General features: G+C 39.9%; 1 protein-coding gene across 4 annotated transcripts in view; it reads right to left on the reverse strand.

The window, feature by feature from the left end:
* SCG5 (secretogranin V) overlaps positions 1–21316 on the reverse strand; it is a 51606-nt gene that overhangs the window by 1879 nt on the left and 28411 nt on the right. For 2 of the 4 annotated variants that reach the window (XM_016139613.2, XM_016139614.2), the window contains 3 exons: positions 13268–13417; positions 9247–9359; positions 2306–2359 (listed from right to left, as the gene is read on the reverse strand). In XM_016139613.2, coding sequence (XP_015995099.2) covers positions 2306–2359; positions 9247–9359; positions 13268–13417 — 317 coding nt within the window. Of the gene's footprint in view, positions 1–2291; positions 2360–9246; positions 9360–13267; positions 13418–21316 lie in introns of all 4 variants that reach the window. The other 2 variants (XM_016139615.2, XM_016139616.2) reach the window with 2 other exon arrangements.

Genomic DNA, 21316 nt, shown 5'->3' on the forward strand with positions numbered 1-21316 from the left:
ATTTTTTTAGTAATAACACTTATTCTGAAAATTCTAATATATTAAAAAGGGCATGAGATGTTCATGTTCATTAAATAAAAGTTTGATAACCTCTTTAAATAAACAGTAGATTGCAAATATTAACAAGATCTATCTTAAGAGTTAAAAAGTTTGCAAAGTCATTTAAAGGTGAGTTAACCTTTCACTCATGAAGCAACCAGATATTCAACTGGATTTGAGCAAGTATAGAAAGTTACATAAAACCACCTGGGGCTCGGCTGTAACTTTGGGGAAAATCCTCTTGGCGAGGGACTATATTAACTACTATATTGAATCCTAACTTAAAAGTACTACTATAAAGGGGACTTGGTTTTAACTATCTTCTGAAGAACTTGAGGCACCTATATAGTTATCTTCTCCCTTGGGTGAGAGACTGGCTAGGTGACACAGAGAACACTAGTCCCATCCACAACGGGAAGAACCACCAGGCTGTGATCCTTGCTTTTGGTGTCCTCTGGAAACTCACAGCACATGCTGAGCTTCACTGGAGAAAGCCTTGATTTCCCCTCACTCAAAAAGCCCATAAATTCTTTAATACTGATCCATGCACTTGGGGTGGTGGTTAAAGCCTTCAATTAAGATGGGAACACCCTCTGAGGCCTGACAACAGGGGAGGCAGGTTCTACTTCTTCAGTCCTGAGAGGTCTCTGGTATATGGCAGGAACATGGGTCTTTGTAGATGCCTGAGAATAGAAAGAACTTGATGCCTCTGGGTCGAAGTGACCCTAATTTTCATAAATTCTAAGCTTTTCCTATGAGGAGGAAGTCGAGTCCAAAGTAAAACCTTTATAACATGTGTCCTAGCCAGAATTCAGAGTTTTGGTAAAACTTTGGTCTCATCACTGAACCTAAATCGTGACCCACAGCCATTACTCAAGTCAGGGCAGAAGGAATGGTGAGCCAGGCAGTACAGACAATTAAAGTTCTGTGCCAAGTTACTCATTTTGAGTTCATCTCTGGTCTTTTTTGAAAATGTCCTTGTTGCGCCATGGGGAGATATTCAAGCCATCTTCCTGGTAAATTATGTGTGCTCTGAGCTCCTAGAATAGAATTTCTTGATGTTCTATCAAGACCACATTACACCCTTCAGACCCTTCCTGCCACCATCTGCCAATGGAAACTGTAATCACCCAAGAAAAACCCCTAATAATCCCATTAACTCTCCCGAATTAGATGTTTCTAAATGTCAGAACTGCATCTCACATAGAAAACTGGCTGTGGGTCTTCTTTATTTTCTCAGGCAGCACAGAAGCTTATAACTCTCTGTTGCAAAGATCTGAGAATTAATACTGAGTCTAGAAAATTCACACCTCTAAAAGCACTCTCTGACAGGACACAGCAAAACTATTCGGCATGACCACAATGATCACTGTCCAGAGTCCCAAATTTTGCCAGAATCCCAGCACTTGCTACTCTAAATAAATAGCTGGTGGCCTTGGGTATAAGGTTTGGTTTGTATATTTTAACTAAAATGGTTACAATCTGGCAGCACTACGCTATGTAAGAGAAGGATATTAACTTTTTCTCCATCTGATGAGATAAAGCTGGCCGATGGCCAGGCACTTCTGTGTAGGAACGGAACAGTGGATTCGCAGAATGGACAATGATCACTCGTTCAGTTCCAGTCCCATAAAATGCATGGGAAACCCAAAGCAAATTCGACAATCAGTTTTACATGAGGTGACTCTGTAGTGCCTGAGTGAAGCACCCAGACAGACATCCCACCCTGGGGAGCCCTGGGATGGGTATCAAAGCCCAAAGTAAACTCAGAGGTCAGCAAACAAATATTATTGATCTAGTGGATATCTTTTTATAATTAATCTGGCTAGGACAAGAAAAAAGGTATATAGGAGGAATGAGGTTTGTTCATCTCATCTCGTGCATTTATATAATTGATGTGTGAGCGATTTCCTCCAGTGGCCTACAAACCCTTTAAGGAAAGACATATCCCCATACACTCCCTGCATTTTTGCCACATATGCAAGAGATACAATGCGTATTTCCTGTGTGCAACGGAGGTGACGGAATCACCATGCAACTTGGCATTCCACTAAAAATCACTTGCGAAAGCCTGAGAAAGCCATCTCAGAAACCAAGGGCAGACCTTCTGGGCATGGCCCTTGTCACGCGGGACCACTATCCTGCCCTCCCAGGACTGCAGGTGAAAGGATTCTGCTACATCCTCACAGCTGAGAATTACGGCTTGTCATGGGCCCCAGTCAGAAGCTTCAGGCACCCCAGCAACCACCCACCAGTCGCGCATTACCCTCCGCTTTCGTCTCTGTCCTCCCTTCATCTTCTCGTAAAGGAGTTTCTTGTTCTAGAATAGGGAGAAAAGAAAACAAATGCAGAAGTATGGATCAAATTTGGTGAACATCTATTTTAAAAGCAACACTTGTTTTGTCCCCTGCATATTTACATATACATATTTTGGAAACAAGACCAAATGAAAGGAATGTCGTGTCAGAAAGACCGCAAGGGAAAAGCTGGTGGTTGTGGAGTTTTTAATAAAGTTCTCTGCAATGCCCTGAGGCATATCAGTGTCATCGACAATCATATAAATAGAAAAATGCGACATTCTAAAACACGAGAGGTGTTGGAAACCCGTCTCCTCACTTTGAACAGCTGTTTAAAACAAACCATTTTATCTCACTTTAATTTTATATCTAACTCCCTTTTTATGAATGTTGTATACATAAATTGTTCTCTAGAGTAGTGTCCTACTATAAAAAGCGATCCTCTGGGTAAATAAATGAAACATTTCTTCTGCAACCTCTCCTCCTGTGGCTTCAGTCGGTGCACCTAGTCAAGACAATCGGAAAACCATTTGGTCTATAACATTTTTAATGGAGCGAACCTTTTAAAAACTGCCAAAAAACTTCTTGGCAGAAGGAAAGTTATGTTGGGAGGAAAAACGGGATCCGTTACCACAGTTTGTATAAGTGTTTCCACATATTGCTGTATTTCAAACACATAATGGACTTAAATGAGCTCTAGAATATCAGACACATGCTCAACAGATTTCCCTTCTGTTGGGCTTATAAAAGACAGACACTTAACCTGGAGGCAGAATGGGAGAAGGGGAATTGGGGAGCTTTACTTGTGTTGGGTTTTTTATTTGATTTTTAGTCATAAGGGAAATCATGTATACTGAGGTGATTCATGTTATTCTAAATAAAATTGATCTGCCATTAATTTTTTAAAAAGGAGACAACTGCGTTTTGGTAAAGAACAACACTTGTATCCTCTGAACTGTCTGGATAGAAAGATTTTTTTTAATGATAGATTTGGAAATGAAAATGACAAATGCCAAGAATGAGCTTCATAATTTTCATGTTCATTAAAATCTACCTTACCCACAATTTATAATGCATAATCTCTTGCCCAACCTCAACTATGCAGGGAAGCTGTGCCAGGGAGAGAAGGAGCCTCCACGGCCGAAAGGCCAAGACCAGCCATAGCCTCCACCTCAAGCTCACTTGGGGAGCTAATCAATTTAACATCAAGCAAAATCTTGCCATTTGCAACCACATCGCTAGACCTTGAGGGTATTTCGCTAAGCAAAATAAGTCTGACAGGGAAAAGACAAATATATCATTTCGATTGTATGTGGAATATATTTAAAAAAATAACTACCGAACAACAAAACAAACTCATAGAAGAAGACAACAGATTAGTGGTTACTGGAGGGGAAGGGAGTAGAGGGAACACAAAATGGATTAAGGGGGTCAATTGTATGGTGATGGATGGGAACTAGACTTTTGATGGTGAGTACATTATAGTATAAACAATATCGAATTATAATGTTGTACATCTGAAACTTACATAATGTTATAAACCAATGTTACCTCAGCTAAAAAAAAATACACATATATATCAGAAGTGGGGAAAGGCAGACACATAGATCATTCACTTGAAGAGTGAGGATATCACCATGAGGCTCATTCCTGTCATCTGTAGTTGCCTTTCTGGAATGTAACAATTCCTGATGCAAAGAGAATGTCCTGGGAGTTCATGCCAGAGCTGGGGAAGGGGCCTGGGGAAAGGGAACGAGGACAGAAACTTCTTCATGTGCTCCTCCACGTTCAGCTGCCTGAGCAGAGGGGGTGCGCAGGGGCCTGAGAGTCGGTGCCACTGGGTGGGACAGCCAATCAGCTGTGACAGTGTTTCGCTGTGTCATCAGCAGGACAGAGGCACCACATTTTAGTTACTCTCCTTTAGTAGGTTGTGGGGCAGGTTATACCCATAAGAGCCTTCGTTCAAAAGGAAACACAAGAGGTCTGAGAAGTCTTCCTCTCAAAGATGGCCCCCGTGTTTCCCTAAGAGCGAGGGTTAGGATTAGCAGCGTGATGCTGTCCCACCCTTGCATGAAAGTGGCCGGGGCATTCCAGACTGTCCTTGCTTTATAGGGATTTAAAGGCAGGGATTAGTAGGTATTGTGTGGGTAAAAGACGTACACAAACAAATGAGGAGAAACCAGCCTCCTCTCCTGACACTCATTCCTTGTTGATAGGGTAGGGAGCGGGGAGTGGTGAGCCTGTTCCCCATGTGAGTAGCAGGTTCAAGTTCATAAAAAGGGCTTTCCATTGTGCCATCAAGATTCTGGACAACTGCCCAGATGTTGGTTTCAAATTCCATTCCTAAATGGAACCAGGGAAGCTTCTTAAAGAAATGTCTCATTCCAGGGCTAGAGCAGAGAAAGTATAGGATGAATGAAGTTGGAATATCTAATGGGGCCAGAAAGTAAAGGAAGTCCTCAAAAAATGATAGGACATCCAAAAAGGAAAGAAAAGCCAGCTTGCAGAGACCCCCACTGGCTAAATCTAGGATAGTTTGAACATCAGAATAATAATAGGTATCAACATATCCATAATAATATTAAACACGATTTTAGATAGATGATAGATGATAGATAGGTGAATGAATAAAGAGAACAGAGGAAAGTCTTGCTTAGAGTAAAATGCCAATTGATAAATGCATAAAGAATAATAGAGTAAGAAAATGACCATTAAAATTACTGCAGTTATAATTGATTCTGGTGAGTATCATCAATGGATACTAAAATTGACAGTTAAAAGTTAATGGGGACAGAATATTTAGATAGTCTTAAAGTATCTCCCCACAGATTAATTATTAATTTGAAAAGCAAAAATGGTAATTTTACACTAGGAAAAAAACAGGCAGACACTACTTTAAACCAGGTCCCCACCAATTCTGGGACAAACTGGCATCGTGTGCTTCCTGATAAGAAAGCCTAAGAACATCCCAGAAAGGCATAACTCAAGTCTAATCACATAGAAACATGAGACAGATATCGACTGAAGAGCCCTAGACTCTTTAGACATGTTGAGGTCATGGAAGGCAAAGAAAGGCAGAGAGGGTCCTTGTCTCTCATTTCATCCCTAGCTCAGGCTCTGGCCATGATCAGCTGCTTCCATTTAAAGAAGAGCCTTTAATTGCCTGAGCTGGTGATGAAAAGATGTGATAAATACTTGGAGAAGAGAAATATTTGCTGTCAAGACAACTCTTTCCTGTGAGTAACACTCGGTGATTAACATGTGAGGGTGGGGGTGAGTGGCATTTACAGCAGCCAGCCTTCGGTCCTGGCCACTCAATGCTGTGGGAACACACACTGTCTGAAAGGCAACCAGTCTTAGATAGGGCCTGATAGGACTGCTGTACGGGACACATTCTGAGCGATGAGCCATGAAAAGATAAGGAATTTATCCAGTTTTTAAAGAACTCCTGAAAACAGATGGTCTGGTTCCAATCCCAGCTCTGCCAATCATCAGCTCTGTGGTGTTGGGCAGCCTATCCAAACTCCCTAAGCCTGTATTTTCTCATCTGTAAAATGACAGTGATAGGAATGGGCAGATTGAATGAGATAATTCATGTAAAGTACTAAGCACAGTGTCTGGTACATAATACATGCTAAATAAATATTGCTATCTTTTAGCATATTACAAAATACAACTACTTTGTACTCCCATTACCCAATGCAGACCCGGAAAGCATATGATTTGCATTTAATAAATGTTTCTGGATGCATTAACCAAGATACAAATGCAGGATATAAGACAGACATTGATATTTATATGCAAATCACTACTAAGAATCACTGCTAAATATGCGGATCACTGCTAAAATCACCCAGCTAAGCTCTAGCTAATGTCAAAATCAGGAAAATATTATTAGAAAATAAGAAATCAGGGTCTCAAATGAAGTTTTATGTGAAAGGTAATTGCTTTGTTAACTTAAAGGATAGTTGAGCTTAAGATGAGCTTGAGGCCATCATCCTTTTATATAAAAACTGAGGAAGGCTTATAGACCAGCTTAGAAAAGCAAGACATACTCAATTCACACTTCCATGTGAAAATCAAGCAAACCAGGTTTTACTGCTAGGTGGTAATGAGACAATGAATGGAGGAAACTTAAATTTAAACAAACACATCATTGCAGATGATGAAGATGTGTAAACGTTGGTCCTTGGTCACTGATCTGTAATAGTACTTCCCTTTTACACTTAGTCCTAACTTTACTCTTGAGCACTGATGTAGACAGAGAATAACTGAAGGGAAAAAAAATAGGTATTTAAAGGATGCAAAGAGAGAATGAAGGATGGTGGTTGGCCTCTTACTGGAGTGCTGAGTGTAAGTGGAACGTGGTGAGCGAGATCTTGAAAGGTTCTGAAGAACAGGTGAGAAAAACTGGTAAGAGAGAAGTTGCCATCTCTCCTGCTTCCCCAGGTGGATCTCTGCCCTGATTCACTTTTCTCAGTCTCCTTCCTGCTTCCTTTGGCTCATTTCTAGCCTATGAATTATGCCAGGTACCTCCTCAAATTTAGATCTCAATGCTGCCCTTTTTAACAATATTGACTTCCTTGATGGCTCTTGTACAGTTGGCCATGGGAATCCTCAGTCCTGGATCTTCCTCAACACTTATTTTCCATCTTGCCCAGTAAACTTCACCTGGTGTTCATTGTATAGCTAGAACTTGTAGCTGAACAGTACTAACTTGGGTTCATTTTATTGTCCTGCACTTCTCAACCAGAAGACTGTAAGCTCTTTGAAGGTCAGTACCATGCCTTGATGACTATTGCATATTGACCACATAGCACAGTGCCTGGAATGAAGAAAGCTCCATATTTTCTACTTTGTCGAATCCACCCCTTGCTTCTGTCTGGCAATACTTTTGCTCATCTCTTGCAGATTCCTTACCAACATTCCTCTACACCATTCTACTCTCTCTGCTCCCTTCTTTCCTTCCTACCTCCCTCACTTCTTCATTCCTTTTTTTTTTAAGATCCCCTAGAGAAAAAGTTTGTACTACCCACTTCATATAAACCTGATATCTCTTCTTTCCTCTTCATCTATATTTATGTCATATTCCAATTCTAGTCAGTCAGTTCCATGGCCTCCTTTGAAAAGTCTTAGATTCTCATCGCATTGGTGAGATGCACTTAAATTCACTATGTTCGCAGCCTTCACAACTGGAAATACTTCTTATATTTTTTTTCCTGTCTTTAGTCTCCTCTCTTTCTATTATACTAACTTATAATAACTTCCTTTATAGAAGCCTTTCATGATTGCAGTCTCCTATTCAAGAACCTAGAGATGTTAGCCTATTTAATTCAACACGTTCAAACTCTACTAGTAGGAATCAAAATGGCTCCATAAGCCAATTCTTCCAAACAGTACTGTTTCTGAAACAAAAGAGAAATAGAATAATCCATATTGGAGGAAGCAAAATTAACTTAAGGGTGTTATTGCTTTGTTGTTTTAAGACAGGAAATGTGTGCATGTCGAAGGCTGCATGTTAAATGGACTCAGTGAAGTGTTAAGCATGATAATGAAAGAAAATGAAAATGATCAAACAGTGAAGAGGGACATCTCCCTCTCAAACAGTGTAAAGGAAGGGAGAGTTTAGTCCTTAGACAACATTCTTAGTAAAGCAAGAAGCAAAGTTGCCAGTAATGAGTTGAGAAGGGATCAATAGCTTTAGAAGGGCTTAAGCAGTTAGGAATATCTGCTCATTTACTCATTTATTCACTCATTCCACAGATGTGTTGACCATCTTGATATGTGAATTAACTCTTGGAAAGATTTCTCTTTCCAAGTGCATATGTTTCCATTTTTGACACATTCGATTACACAGGCCCAACCACAAGGACATAGATATATTCCCATTTAAATGATATCATATTTGACTCATTGTTCTAGCCTATAAATATCATCCTGAATCCTAACTCTGTCACTCAGTGTTAGCCTTTTCAACTTTGTGTCATCCTTTGAGAATCTGATGAGTCCACATTCTATATATTTTTTTATTACAAACATTTATAAAAATGTGGACATGTAGGATACTATGTGAAATCTCTCTCCCTATTGGTGCGGACTCTTTAACGAGCTCCCTTTTGGTGATGTTCCCTTGCCTGGGCTATATCTTGCCATCTCTTCCAATAAGAGATCATGAAAGATCTCATCAAATACTTTGCTGAAATCCAAATGCACCATACTCACTTCATTTCCTTCATTAAGCTGGCAAGTAAATGAATAATGCTGGCAAGTAGAATATAATTAGTTTGACTAAAACTTGTTTTTAGCAAACCTGTGCCAAATGGTCATGATTTCTCTTTCCAAGTGCTTATAAACAATTTCCTGAACTGGCAATTATCGATTCTTGCCTGATATTGACAGCAAGTTCAATGCTACACATTTTGGACTTTTTCTTCTCTTTTCATAACTCAATTACATACATCTGTTTCTAAGCTTCTGGCATCGGTTTTCCTTAGTTCTGTAGAGGTCATCTCCCTCAGTCTAGAGATAACATTTGCAAATTTTCTCAGTTATCTTTTTTTTTTTTTTAATTATATGCTTCCTATAACAGCTTTGTGAAATACTCGTGAGACTTTAGGATGTGTTATGACCTAGGCTGTAGAGTAGACTGGAGTAGAAGGCTCTGGAGACTATGGCTGATGAGATCAATTCAGGTCATCAGCTCTTCAGATAGGCTGGTATATTGTACTCTAGACATATAAGTGTGTTTTGGAATGTGATTATATAAAGTCCCTCTCGACCAGAGATTTCTGAAAAATCAGACTCCAAACAATTTTTCTTTTCTCTCCCCACCCACATTGCTCATCTCTACCATCAGTACCTTTTAGAGCACCAAAGTATAAAATCTACTAGTAACTATGATTGAACTTACCCACTTGCCCAGGCCTGGGTAGTCATGTTCTGGATCATAAAGGTGCTGGTGCAACTGGAATTCTCGACTGAACTCTGCTGTGTCAGGAGTGTTTTCTAGACATCCATCATCTACTGCAAACAGCAAAAGGTTTTTGAGGAATGGCCAAGGCATTTATCATTATTCTAAAAGTTAATTTATTAAAAACAACTAGACTCCCAAAAGTCAAATTCTATTCACATCAGTCACTCTAAGTCACTTGCCCTATGAGATTCGCTCATCCCAAACTCTCACTCTGCCTCTTGACAGTGAGACTGAGTCTGGCTGGCTGTCCACCAAACTCACCTCCCTTCCCTACTCTGCACGCAGCCAATTTCTCAGCCTTGCTTTGCAATCAGGTGGCGTTCTATGCCTGAGTTTGGGCCAATGGGATGTGGGCAGAAGTGAAGTATTCCACTTCCAGGCCTGGCCTATATAAACCTCCTGTATGAACCTCACTCGCTGCCCACTCACCTCTCCACCCCTGCCTCATTGTTCTGCTGGCTGCATGTGGCCAACCAGGGCAACTATGGATGTCGAGCGCAAAGACGAAAAATGGCAATCTAAGTTACTGAAACTTTCAACTTCCCACACACACCGTCACCCACCTCTGGCAGGACTTCACACAGGTGAGAACTAAACTTCTACTGTGTTAAGCCACTATAATTTTTCTCTGTTATAACAGCAAGTATTTCCTTAACTAATATACTCCCATTCCATGTGACTCACTTTGTTTCCTCTTAGGTGAGCTCTTTAGAAACAACTTCGGCTTCTTGGAGAAAGTACATTTTACAAGAACAACAACAATGAATAGTACTTGACGTTGTGTGTTCTAGTGGCGACGGGATAAACTCTGAAGTCAGACAAGATCAGAGCTCAGGGTTCAAATTCTGGTTCATAAGTGATAGATAGGTTTAGATCCTTGGGAGAGTTAACTTAGTCTCTCTAAGTCCATTTATCCATCTACGAGATGAGAATAATCATATCCTTACCTTACAGGGCTGCTATGAGGACTGGGGATGATCATACACAGAACGTCTGGCACATAATAGGTTTCTTATGGTTTTAGTTCTCTTCCCACTATCTGTCTTTAAATGACAGGTTTTTTGTTTGTTTGTTTGTTTGTTTGTTTGTTTTTTACTGTGACTACTCTTTGAAATAAAGCATTCCTTCCATTCAAACTCAAGAAAGGTTGTCCCTCTCGGCTGCTGCTATTACCTATGCCCTATCATTACTAGACACGATGCTCTGAAAATGAGTCATTTTTTTCCTGTCTCTAACGTGCTTTAGACAACAGCTTAAAAGAGGGAGGCAAGGAGGGATTGTGAATTTTGTGCAGGGCTAGGGAGAAGAAAGAGTCCTTTTTCAAAGGGGTAATGAAGCCCCAAAGTCAATGCTAAAAGGGATCTAATGCAGTCAGCCAGGTAGTCTAGTCTCTTGAGACTGCTCTAAGATCTTCCAGCAGCTGCATTGTCTCTCTCAGCTCTTAGCAGTATGAAACTGTTATGGAAATCATTAGCATTTTGAAAAAACCCTTAATGTATCTCTACTGTGGCTCCCCACTTTTCACTGAACTATTTATCTAACTTCTTCATCTATAGCAATTAACATATAGGAAAAGGAGAGCAAAAGTTCTGGCAGTCTGCACATGGCAACTTTACAACCTTTTCATAATTGTTTCCCGAGTATCTTTGAGTGGACCCAGACTGAGAGGGAGAAATAAAGCTCGGCTCTGGGAATCTAAGGTGTCTTGGCTTGAAAATATGTCCTGGAATTCACAGCCTATCTCTGAGAATGGACGGAATGGACTCTCTGAGTTCTGCTGTTCTGTCCAGGGTTAGTGGGTCATGATTCAAAGGAAAACATAGCATGGAAGGGAGAAGTCAATGTTTTATTCTTGGATTATTCAACTGTGTGGTGTCATGATTCTCAGTGAAGTATATCTCAAGCAATTTCTTACATATTTCTTGCAAACGATCACATCTAGTAAAGATTTCCTTTTTAGAATGCAAATTATGGTAGAATAAAGAATGAGCGATATGTTAACTTAATGGAAAGATAGTAAGGAAATGGCAGATAATCTGTGACAAGAAAGGGTCTGGGAATTGGTTTTTTATCCAACTCTATCAGCCCACCTCAATTACTCTATCCCATAGCTCTGAAGTACTTCATTACATAGACCTGAAATTGTCTTTTTTCAGGATAACCTAGAACTACATGGTATGTTTTTTTTTTTTTAAAGGCACTGACAATGTCTTCGTTTTACAGATGAAGAAGACGCTTAGGTCCAGGAAGTAAAGTGGCTACTGTAGTGAAAGCTGGAACACAGATCTCTAGGCTCAAACTGGTTCTCTCTCCATTCTCCTATAGCAGTGGTTCTCAACCTTTGCACAGGAATCGTGTGGAAGGTAGATTAAAATATGGATTGCTGGGTCCTACCCCCAGAGTTTCTGATTCAAGAGGTCTGGGGGCAGGCCAAAAAGTTTGCATTTCCAACAAGTTTCCAGGCAATGCTGATGCTGCTGGTCCTGGAACCACCCTTCTAGAACCACTGCATTATATTATATCTAATTCATTTAACCAAATCCCCATGGAGATAGCTGGTCTTCCAACTCTGAACTGGTCTTTCTTCCTGCCCATCCAAAGCCCTAGGAGCAAGTAAAATGTGGCTAAAGTGATTGGATCTGTGCAGTGATTCAGGTTTTCCTGCACTCCTGGGCCAGCATCCCCACACTGGCTTGGCCACATCCAACTACTTTGTTTGTTCCATCTCAGGAGGGACGCTCTGTGCCCCATGACAGAAAGAAGCCTCACCCTAAATGAAAAGAAGAATATTTTTCAGAGAGACTGTCTTCCAGAGAGAGCCTGCATTATGTTTAAGAGAAGCCGAAGGGCCAATGCTGTCACAATTTTCAGAGCAAGGCAATTTGTCATGGTGATTGAGTGTACTGTCCTGAATCAAGCAGGCCTAGGTTTGAGTCTTGGCTCTACTACTTGCTACATAGATAACCTTGGGCATGCTACTCTCTAAGCTTTAGTTTCCACATATGTGAAGTAAGGATAATGAGTACCAACTGTTATTTTTATTAGGCTTGGGGAAAAAGACTACTCTCATACCAAAAGTTAACACAAGCCCACGGAGAGAGCTTTACTAGTAGCAAAGCTAATTATAATCAGGATGCCATTTAATGAGTCCTCACTCTGTGCCACGTACTATGCCAAATGCTTAACATGGATAATTTCATTTATTTCCCATGACTCCCACTTTACAAATGTGTAAACTGAGATGCAAAGTGGTTAATTAACTTGTTCAAGGTCACATATCTTGACTTGGTTTAAATTCAGGTAGTTTGAGTCTAGAGTCACTATTCATAACCACCAAGGCAAGCAGCTCAAAGCCCAACATATGTGTAGCCCACTCACCATTCATGCTCTTTGGCATTACGGAGCAGGAAACTGGGAAGGATACACTAGCAGCAAGAAAAGTTTCAACCTTCTTTTTAGCCAACTTCTCACTCTCTTTCTCATGCTACCTCCTGGCTCCCAAAGAAATATTTCAGGATAGATGCTAACTGGTTAAGACAGGTGGAATGTTGACTGTCAAGAGAAGCAAGGAAAACAAATGGACGTGGGCAATCCACAAACTAAACAACCAGTTCCAAAGACACTAAAAATGGACAGTAGTTGTATCAAAGAGGAAAAAAAAAAAAACCAATCCTTTTTTGTTAAAAGAATAGCATGTGCTGAAAAGAGCATCAGCTCCCAAAAGGAAGAGAGACAGAAGATAAAAGGACGTGGCAACAGAATGTTTTGGGGGTGTATCTGAACACCAGAACTCACTGAGGATTCTAGAATCAATTTCTCTTTCCAATCTACTTACATATACATGGGGGCTCATCAGGCCATAAATACTATTTCTTGGACTATTTATAGCCGATGTTAGAATTTTAATGTCCTCCTAAAGCCACTACCATCCATGGGGACCGATAGGCACGACCATTACCTGTTTTTCCAATAGGACAGGGATTTGGAGGGTCTGGGTAGCCCTGATCTTCACTGAAGTCCTTGGGAATGTTGTCACCAGTCAACTCTGCCACGATGTTTGGAATGTTGCCAAAAGGACCCAAGTGCTGCAGGCCTTCATGAGCTCCCCCTGCCACGGAATCAGAAGTAGGTCATTTCAGTGCAATTGAATTCATTTTGGCTAATATTTATTCAGGCACACCATACAAGCAAAGCACTGTACTCTATGTTGTGCAAGAGAAAAAAGAATCAAACAATTCCTGCCTCCAAGGGTTTAAAATTTTAGTTGTGGAAACAAACACATACTGCATGTATATCATTTCCACGCAAGGCACATAATATACATGCTGTAACAGAAATGTCAATACAGCATTATGAGAGCATAGAAAAGGAAGAGTTTCATTTGGCTGATAGTATGGGGAGGGCTTCTTGGACAAGATGAAACTTGAATGGCAATGACACAAATGGGTCGGGCTTTGGAAGCTGGGCACGGGGCTTGGGAGGTGGGAGAAAAGAAAGAGAGGCAACTGGCATCCAGGCATGAGAATGGGCTGAATGCCAACACACAACCAAAAAAAGGTAGGTAAAAGTCACTATCCTCCTACCATTCTAGATCAATCACTTAAAATCTGTTATGCTTACTTCAATCTTTTCTCCTCCACATATCATTTTATGTATAAATGTTTATTCATATTTCCCTTAATATTAAAACACAAGCATCTTCCCGTGTGGCTGCATGGTCTCAATTCTCATAACTACGAAGGGCTATGCCAGTATCTCTATCATGGCATATCAATCATTCCCCTGGTGGGACATTCAGTGTTTCCCAATTTACTTTTACGTATTTAATTTTTTCCATATTTTGTCTTAATGTTCCTCAAGATAGATTCCCACAAGTTAAATTACTGGGTCAAAGGCTATAAACATTTTTATGGTTCTGTATATTATATTGTTAAACTGTTCTCCAAAAAGGAGGTACCAATTTATAAAGTATCATCAACAAAATGTGAGAATACCACTTTTACAACATCCATGCCAGCATTGAGTTTTATAAAAATAATTTTTATGCTTTCCTTGCTAATTAAAAAGGCTTTTAGAAAAATTACTGTTTTATTTTTAATATCTTATTACCAAGCCAGTCAAATATTTTCCATGTGTTTATTTATTAGTTTTAATTTCTTTTTCGTGAGTTGTGTTTATGCTCTTGGAACTTTAATGTTTTTATTATAAATTTGCATGAACGTTTTACATAAAAAAGGTATCGGGCCTTTGGACGTCACATTTCCTGCAAATATTTTCCCATGCTGTCTGACTTCAAATTCTGGATACTGTTACAATATTTTGTTAACATAAGTTTTTAATATTTATGTAGTCAGATTTATTGCTGTTATTCTCCTTTGTGATTTCTTCTCATCCTTTTAAATTTACAAAAATTTTGTCCCTTCAAAGTACTACCAACATTTCAATATTCCTTTTAGTTTTTCTATTTTTAAAATTAAATCTTTAATCCTTATGTTCTGAGTTTTAGCGCATGTAAAAGTTAACCAATTCTCTCACCAGAATTTGTTAGGTAATTCTGTCCTTCTCTACTTATTACATTCCTTCAACAAATAGTTAAGTGCCCCGTACATACCAAAACCAGCTTGGAGCACCAAGGCACATCAGTGCATAAGAACAACTTATACTGTAAAACTGGCTTTACTTATATATACAAATGCACATCAATTTTGGACTCTTCTTTTCTTATAGACTTAATATTCTGTAAGGTACAGAAGCCTTACTTTTCCAGCACTAGAGCAGATCATTTCTGAGAATGAATTCCTATTTATTAACTTTATTGACACACAGAGGTCCCATTCTCTCAGCTCCCTTAACACACAATCACTCTATACATAGACCTATACACAAAGGACCAAATCAAAATCAAAAGGTGTGCATGAAATTAAAGTTAAAATGAGGCTAAAACGACTCCACACTTTCATTTCCAAGGGAAGAATGATCTTGCCGGTTGGTCATAGGTCCAGCAGCTGGATGAGGCTCCCTTCCCCCCTGAATGAGCACACGGGCTGCCAACGTGTGTCTTCTGACACTTGTTTTTTTTCTTCTTCTCTTTTCTTGGCTGAACCAGCTCTATTTTGGACTGATACATACTTTTATTTGGAAATGTTACTGTATTCAGTAAAATTATGGGTAGATCTTAGTGTCCTGGAAATCATATTGTCTCTCTGAAATGACTTTTTGTCACTCTGTCTTAATTTATTATGTATGATTAAAGTTTATCTTTAAAAGGATAATTGTACCTCCTTTAATTCTAACCCCTTTAGCCCCCAAATAGACAGTACCAAGTATCTGGGTTATTTTATTTACATTTACATTATATTTTACTGCTTTGTGATGACAGTGAGTGGCCTGTAAAAGTTCTGCATTTAAACAAAAGGTATCTTTGTAAATTTTCCATGAGAATATTTAAAATAAGATGTATTTTTATATAGCCCATAACTATCTAAATAAACTAATTATTAAACATTAATTACAATTTTGTGCCCATATTCATATTTTATTTGTTTAAACTATCATAATTTGGTGACAATATGTTAAAACCTACCAATATCTACCAATAAGTATCTACCAATCTACACTTATCTACTGATCTATTAATAAGTATCTGTCAATCTCTTTTATTTCTTGCTGTTTTTACTTTAGCATTTTGATGCTATGCTGGTTGGCATGTCTCAGAGTATAAATTCTTCATTTTAATTGTTATTAATTGGTTAAGTAAAAATTTAAAAAATCATATTTTGTTTCATATTTCTTCTATTAGCATTGCCCTCATTCTATTGTTTTATGTTCAGTAAATCTTCGATTGTCTTTTATGTTTAACCTTTCTGCATCTTTCTGATGGTTTGCCTGACTCATACTGTGGTGGCTGCCTTCGGAGACATTCTGGTGATTCATATTTATTACCCAACTTAATCCGAGACATACAAAAGGTTAAACAGACAGATCAATAACCTGGTATTGGTATCTTTTAAGCTTCGTACAATCTTGGCAATATAGCCACCACTGTACTTGCTATAGGGCATGCTCTCTGGTGTGTCAATACATGTCTTAACTTTTGAAAGCACCCCAGTCTTAAGTGCCAGGAATTATCCAACTTGGCTCAAAGGATAATGCGTGTCTTAATGCTCCATTAGTAATTAATGAAGGAAGCAAACACAGCTTCCTTTATGGAAGGCCTGCCAACACTCTGTTTACCTCTGTGCACTAGTGCCATTAAAATGAATGCAGCACTTGTTAGGAAGCAACAGATGTTTAGCACTCGGCAGATACATTATAACACAGGCTCTTTAAAAACATTTTATGACATCAGATCGAGAAATACTCACTGAGGCAGGAACTGTGGGAGACATGTAGAAGTAACCAATGCTATCCTTTGCTCTCCGGGAGACAAGAAAAGTAACCACGTGGAGAAAATAATTTGGTAATTATAATAAATGGATAGGTTCATTATCAGTTATATATCAGAAAATGCTATCATCGAGTATACAATCAAATGCTATTTATCTGATTCATTATAATGTTTAGATTATACTTATCTATTACACCTGAAGCCAAGTCAACCAAAATGTTACGATGCCATGGATGTTATTTGGTCCATTTGTCCCAGTCTCAACCAAACACGTATTTATTAATTGTTCTGTACATTTAAAAAATGTGTACTGAGCATGTATCAAGACCTGGACTAAGGGCTAGCGGGTCAGTGATGCACCAGATAAATGTGGGCCCTGTTCTCATAGTGTTTAAAATCTATAGGGTGATACACAAAGAAACAAATACTTAAAATGCAGGGTTGTGATGCACTTATAATGTAACTGGAATACAGTAAGATGGCACAGGTGTGTAGAGGAGAAATAGCTAACCGAGATCTAAAACATGGAGGACTTCCTGCAAGAAGCAACATACCAATGACTATGTTAGGTGCTGTAGAAGATCTAAATGTGAAAGATACGGTTCCTGCTTTCTAGTTGGTTCTTCATTCTCACTGGTTATTTAAAGCTAACACAATAAGCCAGTGCTATGTGATAAGACATATTCCCCAACACAATTCATTTGGGTATAGACTACAAATGATGTAGAAATTCAAGAAATGAGGACCTTGCCAGGATCTTCCTTGGAAGAGGTGACATTTGAGTTGAATCATGAAATACAGATCCATCCTTACTGGTGGCACAGGAAAAACCACAAGCGAGGGGACAGAGGTAGGTGTGAGCATGGAATGTTTGAGCACCAGTGATGAGCTCCGTTGGGGAAGGGAGGAACTAGATGAGAGGGGAGAACAATGCCAAGCAGGAAAAGTATGAATTTATATAATGATAAGCAGCAACCAACGCTTTCTGGGCAAGAGAGCGATGCAATCATTGGAGGTCATATAGAATACTAATTTAGCAACGGTTTAAAGCTCTGTTCCTACCTAGGGGCACACGTCAGAATCACTTGTGGAGTTTTTAAAAAATCCCAATGGCCCTGCTCCAAATCCAGTGTGTCCAAGTGTTCTTCTGAACACCACTATACAAAGGCAGATTGGAGAAAAGTTAAGAAGGCCTGCTATAGAACTATTGCTGAAACTCAGGGGTAAAGATTGGGGTTAGCGTGGCTGCAACAGGAGTAGAAAAAAAAGAAAGATTTCAAACAGTGCACAAGGGAGAAATGAGTCAAGAGTCTACAAGCTTTCCAAAGTCTAGAGGCTCCCTGATTTGGGAAAATAATGCCATTGGTAAAGACAGGACCTTTCATTACGGCTTTAAAATTATTTCAGGCAATTAATTAATTCTACCCTGTAATGATGCTTTACTTATCTTTTCCCATCACAACCATAGCACTCCACAAATGTCTCTAGAATAAATAGAAAATACTTAATTCTTGCCAAATAAAATTTAAGCCCAGTTTTGTTTATATAAAATTTGCTTTAAATAAGATTGGTACTGTGCAGCTGTTTATTTCCAGGCTCTAGATATCAAATTATTGGTAGGTTCTTTGCATCATTTCGGCAGTTAGTTGTCATGTTCAAAGGCAGTGGAGAGCAAAGAATAAGGAAGAAAGGGAGGGAGACATGGGTTGGTCTGATCTGGGCCAGAGGCCCCAAATCTTTTTCTTGGCTTGTACTGGAACCCTCCCTAAAAATCTGCTGAGGCTCTATTCCACATCTTGGGGGATTTCTTCAATAGCTTTCAGCTCTTTTCCATGTTCCCGTCCCAGGTTATGTGTCTGAATTCTCCTTCCTCTGCATGGTGATTCAGCTGGGTGGTTGAGCTGTTTCAACTGGCTACCTGGTCAACCTCAGCTCCATGTTTTCCTACTCATGGACTTGTCTGGTCCCAACTGGACAGCTCCTAGCAAGACTTATGACGATTAACATCTGGGATCCAGTACTTCCAATACACCCTTATCCAAAAAGAGTACTAACATTTCCGGTTAATTAAAAACTCCATTCGGTTTCAAATCCTTTTTCCTGACTTAGTGACTTTGAAGGTCAGTTGCCAGTGTCTAGTGAATGAAAATATGAAATTGATCCCCCAAATTTTACCTGGCTCTGAATAGTCATGGGTTATTTGTTGTACTGATGATCATACCTTATCTTGATGTCATTGGACTCTTCTAAATATAATATATAAAAACAAAATCTGAATGAATCAAGGTTTCCAATTATAGTAACGTCTCATTTATTTTTTTACTGGAGAATATGGTTTTCCATATAGTAGACCTAGATCACTGATGCATCCCCTTAAACATCGATATTTATTTAACCATATTAAAGGAAATTTTTCACTATGAATTTTAGGTAAATAAACAGTAGCTTTGAAATACAACTTTACCCCTTCTTGATAGTGTTGTAGCAGTGTGTTCTCACAGAGTATTAAAGTGTATACCATGACATAAAACTATATTAAATAGTCCCAGATGCTAAGACTTTTGTCTCCTCCTCCCTTGTAAACTATTAATCCTAGTCATCTCAAATCCTTTTCATAATGAAGTACAGTACTTAAATAAATAAACCAAGAGTGCGCCTAGGATTAAGTGAGTCCCATCTTCTAATTTGCTTTACCACACACATGAATCATGTGGAGATCTCGTCAAAACGCAGACTGAGTCAATAGGTGAGGGGCGGGGCCTGAGACACTGCATTTCTAAGGAGCTCCCAGGTGATGTCGATGCTGTTGGTTCACAAACTACACTTTCACTAGCAATGGGTTGGAAATGAGCAAGCCAGACTTACTCGAATTGTATGTAAAGTAAGATTAAATCAGCTCTGAGAGAGAATTGCAGTAATCATCTTGGTTCATGGGGTCTGTAACATCATCCAGTGTGACTGCCGAGAGGCCTTTTCCAAAGGCACTTGAGGTTTCAAACAAGGGAGTTGTAGCTACAATTGAAATCCTTTTACTTAAGGTTTTAACTCTAATAAAAGAAGTCCTTTGACTTCAAGGTTTTACTCTAATAAAGAAGCACTCCTCACATTTCACAAGAAAAGGATCCTGCGGCACCCTTTCTCATTCAAGCTAATTCTGTAGGGATTGCAGGTAAATAACTCGCTCACAAAGGTAAGTTCTCACGGTATAAATGATTTTTTTTATGATGATGCAAGATCCCCTCCTGGCTGGGGCTGGTGGAGACAGTTTTGACAGAAGTCGAGGTTGGTCGGAAATGAAGAAAATAAATGGGGACCTGTACCACTCCCCTCCCTTTTTGTAATATCATGGTTTCAATAGTTTCAAAGTACTTTTATATCCTTATTAAAAACATTTTAATGAGGTCAGTAGGACAGGCATTACTACTCACAATTTTAAGTGCGAAAGTGCGTCCTGGGAGTGTTACTTGCCTAAAGCCATTTAGCTAGTTGGTGCTATATGGAGACTGAGGATCCCAGCACTGTTTCCACTCCACTGATGGTACCAGGAGACCCTCCACGGGGCCGTATGAAGCCCACGCAAGCCCTTTACAGTGGGTTTCCATCCTCCAAAGATTAGATTAGCTCTAGATCCAGAGCAATAGTTGGTAGAATGACCTGTCAGAATAATAGGGGCCTCTCATGTTTTCTAGCTCAGTCTGAGGACCCAAAATATCAGTGACCAAAGGGGTCATCTTCTCACTCTAGCCAGGCACCAGTGGGATGGGAATGATGCTGAGATGGGGAGCCAGCCATTGTCCTCGCTACTGTGGTTCTTTCGAGTCTTAGTGCCAGCATTGTGCCAGAAGATAGATTTAGAGCATCCAGACACAGCCCCTGCCATGTAGTCTCTGCCTCACAGTTTGGTAACACCCTGACAAGCTCGCAGCCAGCAGTCTCATCCACGGCCCCATGCTGGGGCTGCCTGAGGAACTATGCAACTGGGCACCAGTGCTGGGCAATAAAGGAGAATTGTGGCAGCGCAGCTGGGTGCCAAGGAGCCAGTCACTCACCTCATAAAAAGGGAGTTCCGTCAGGAGAATCTGGCAGGCAGTGGGCACACTCTCCTGAATACCAGCCATTCAGCTGAAGGGAATGGGTCCAGCAGTTTTCACTTATGTTACCACAAACAGCGGACGCTAAAAATACACTGTGGTCTCGGCCTTCATTCCTCCAGCACGTCGCGATACATCATTTATAAAGCAAGGACCAGTTTTTCTTTTGTTAACAGTCTGGGAGACTGAAGCAGTCAGAGAGGTTATTCCAACTAATGCTGCCCTCCTTCCCCCTCCCCCCTCAGACTCCTGACAGAAAGCTGAAGGGGCAGAGGAGAGAGAGCACCTAAGGAAACAAGGAAAGGACGTGGGGAGATGGAAAAAGCCCCCAGACGAAGCCAAGAGGAGGGAAGATTAAAGTGGGGCAGATGAGGTGCCTGACATCCCGTTTCAGAGGCCGCAGAGCAGGGATACAAGGGGACGAAGCAAAAACACAGTCAGCTCCTATGTGGACACGAGGGGACGAAGAAAAGCCCCGCGTCCCAGGAAATTCCAAGGGCCTTACTGCAAAAGGTCTGGCAGGCCCCCA

Source organism: Rousettus aegyptiacus, unplaced genomic scaffold, assembly GCF_014176215.1.
Source record: "Rousettus aegyptiacus isolate mRouAeg1 unplaced genomic scaffold, mRouAeg1.p scaffold_m13_p_3, whole genome shotgun sequence".
In the NCBI taxonomy this organism is placed as follows: domain Eukaryota; kingdom Metazoa; phylum Chordata; class Mammalia; order Chiroptera; family Pteropodidae; genus Rousettus; species Rousettus aegyptiacus.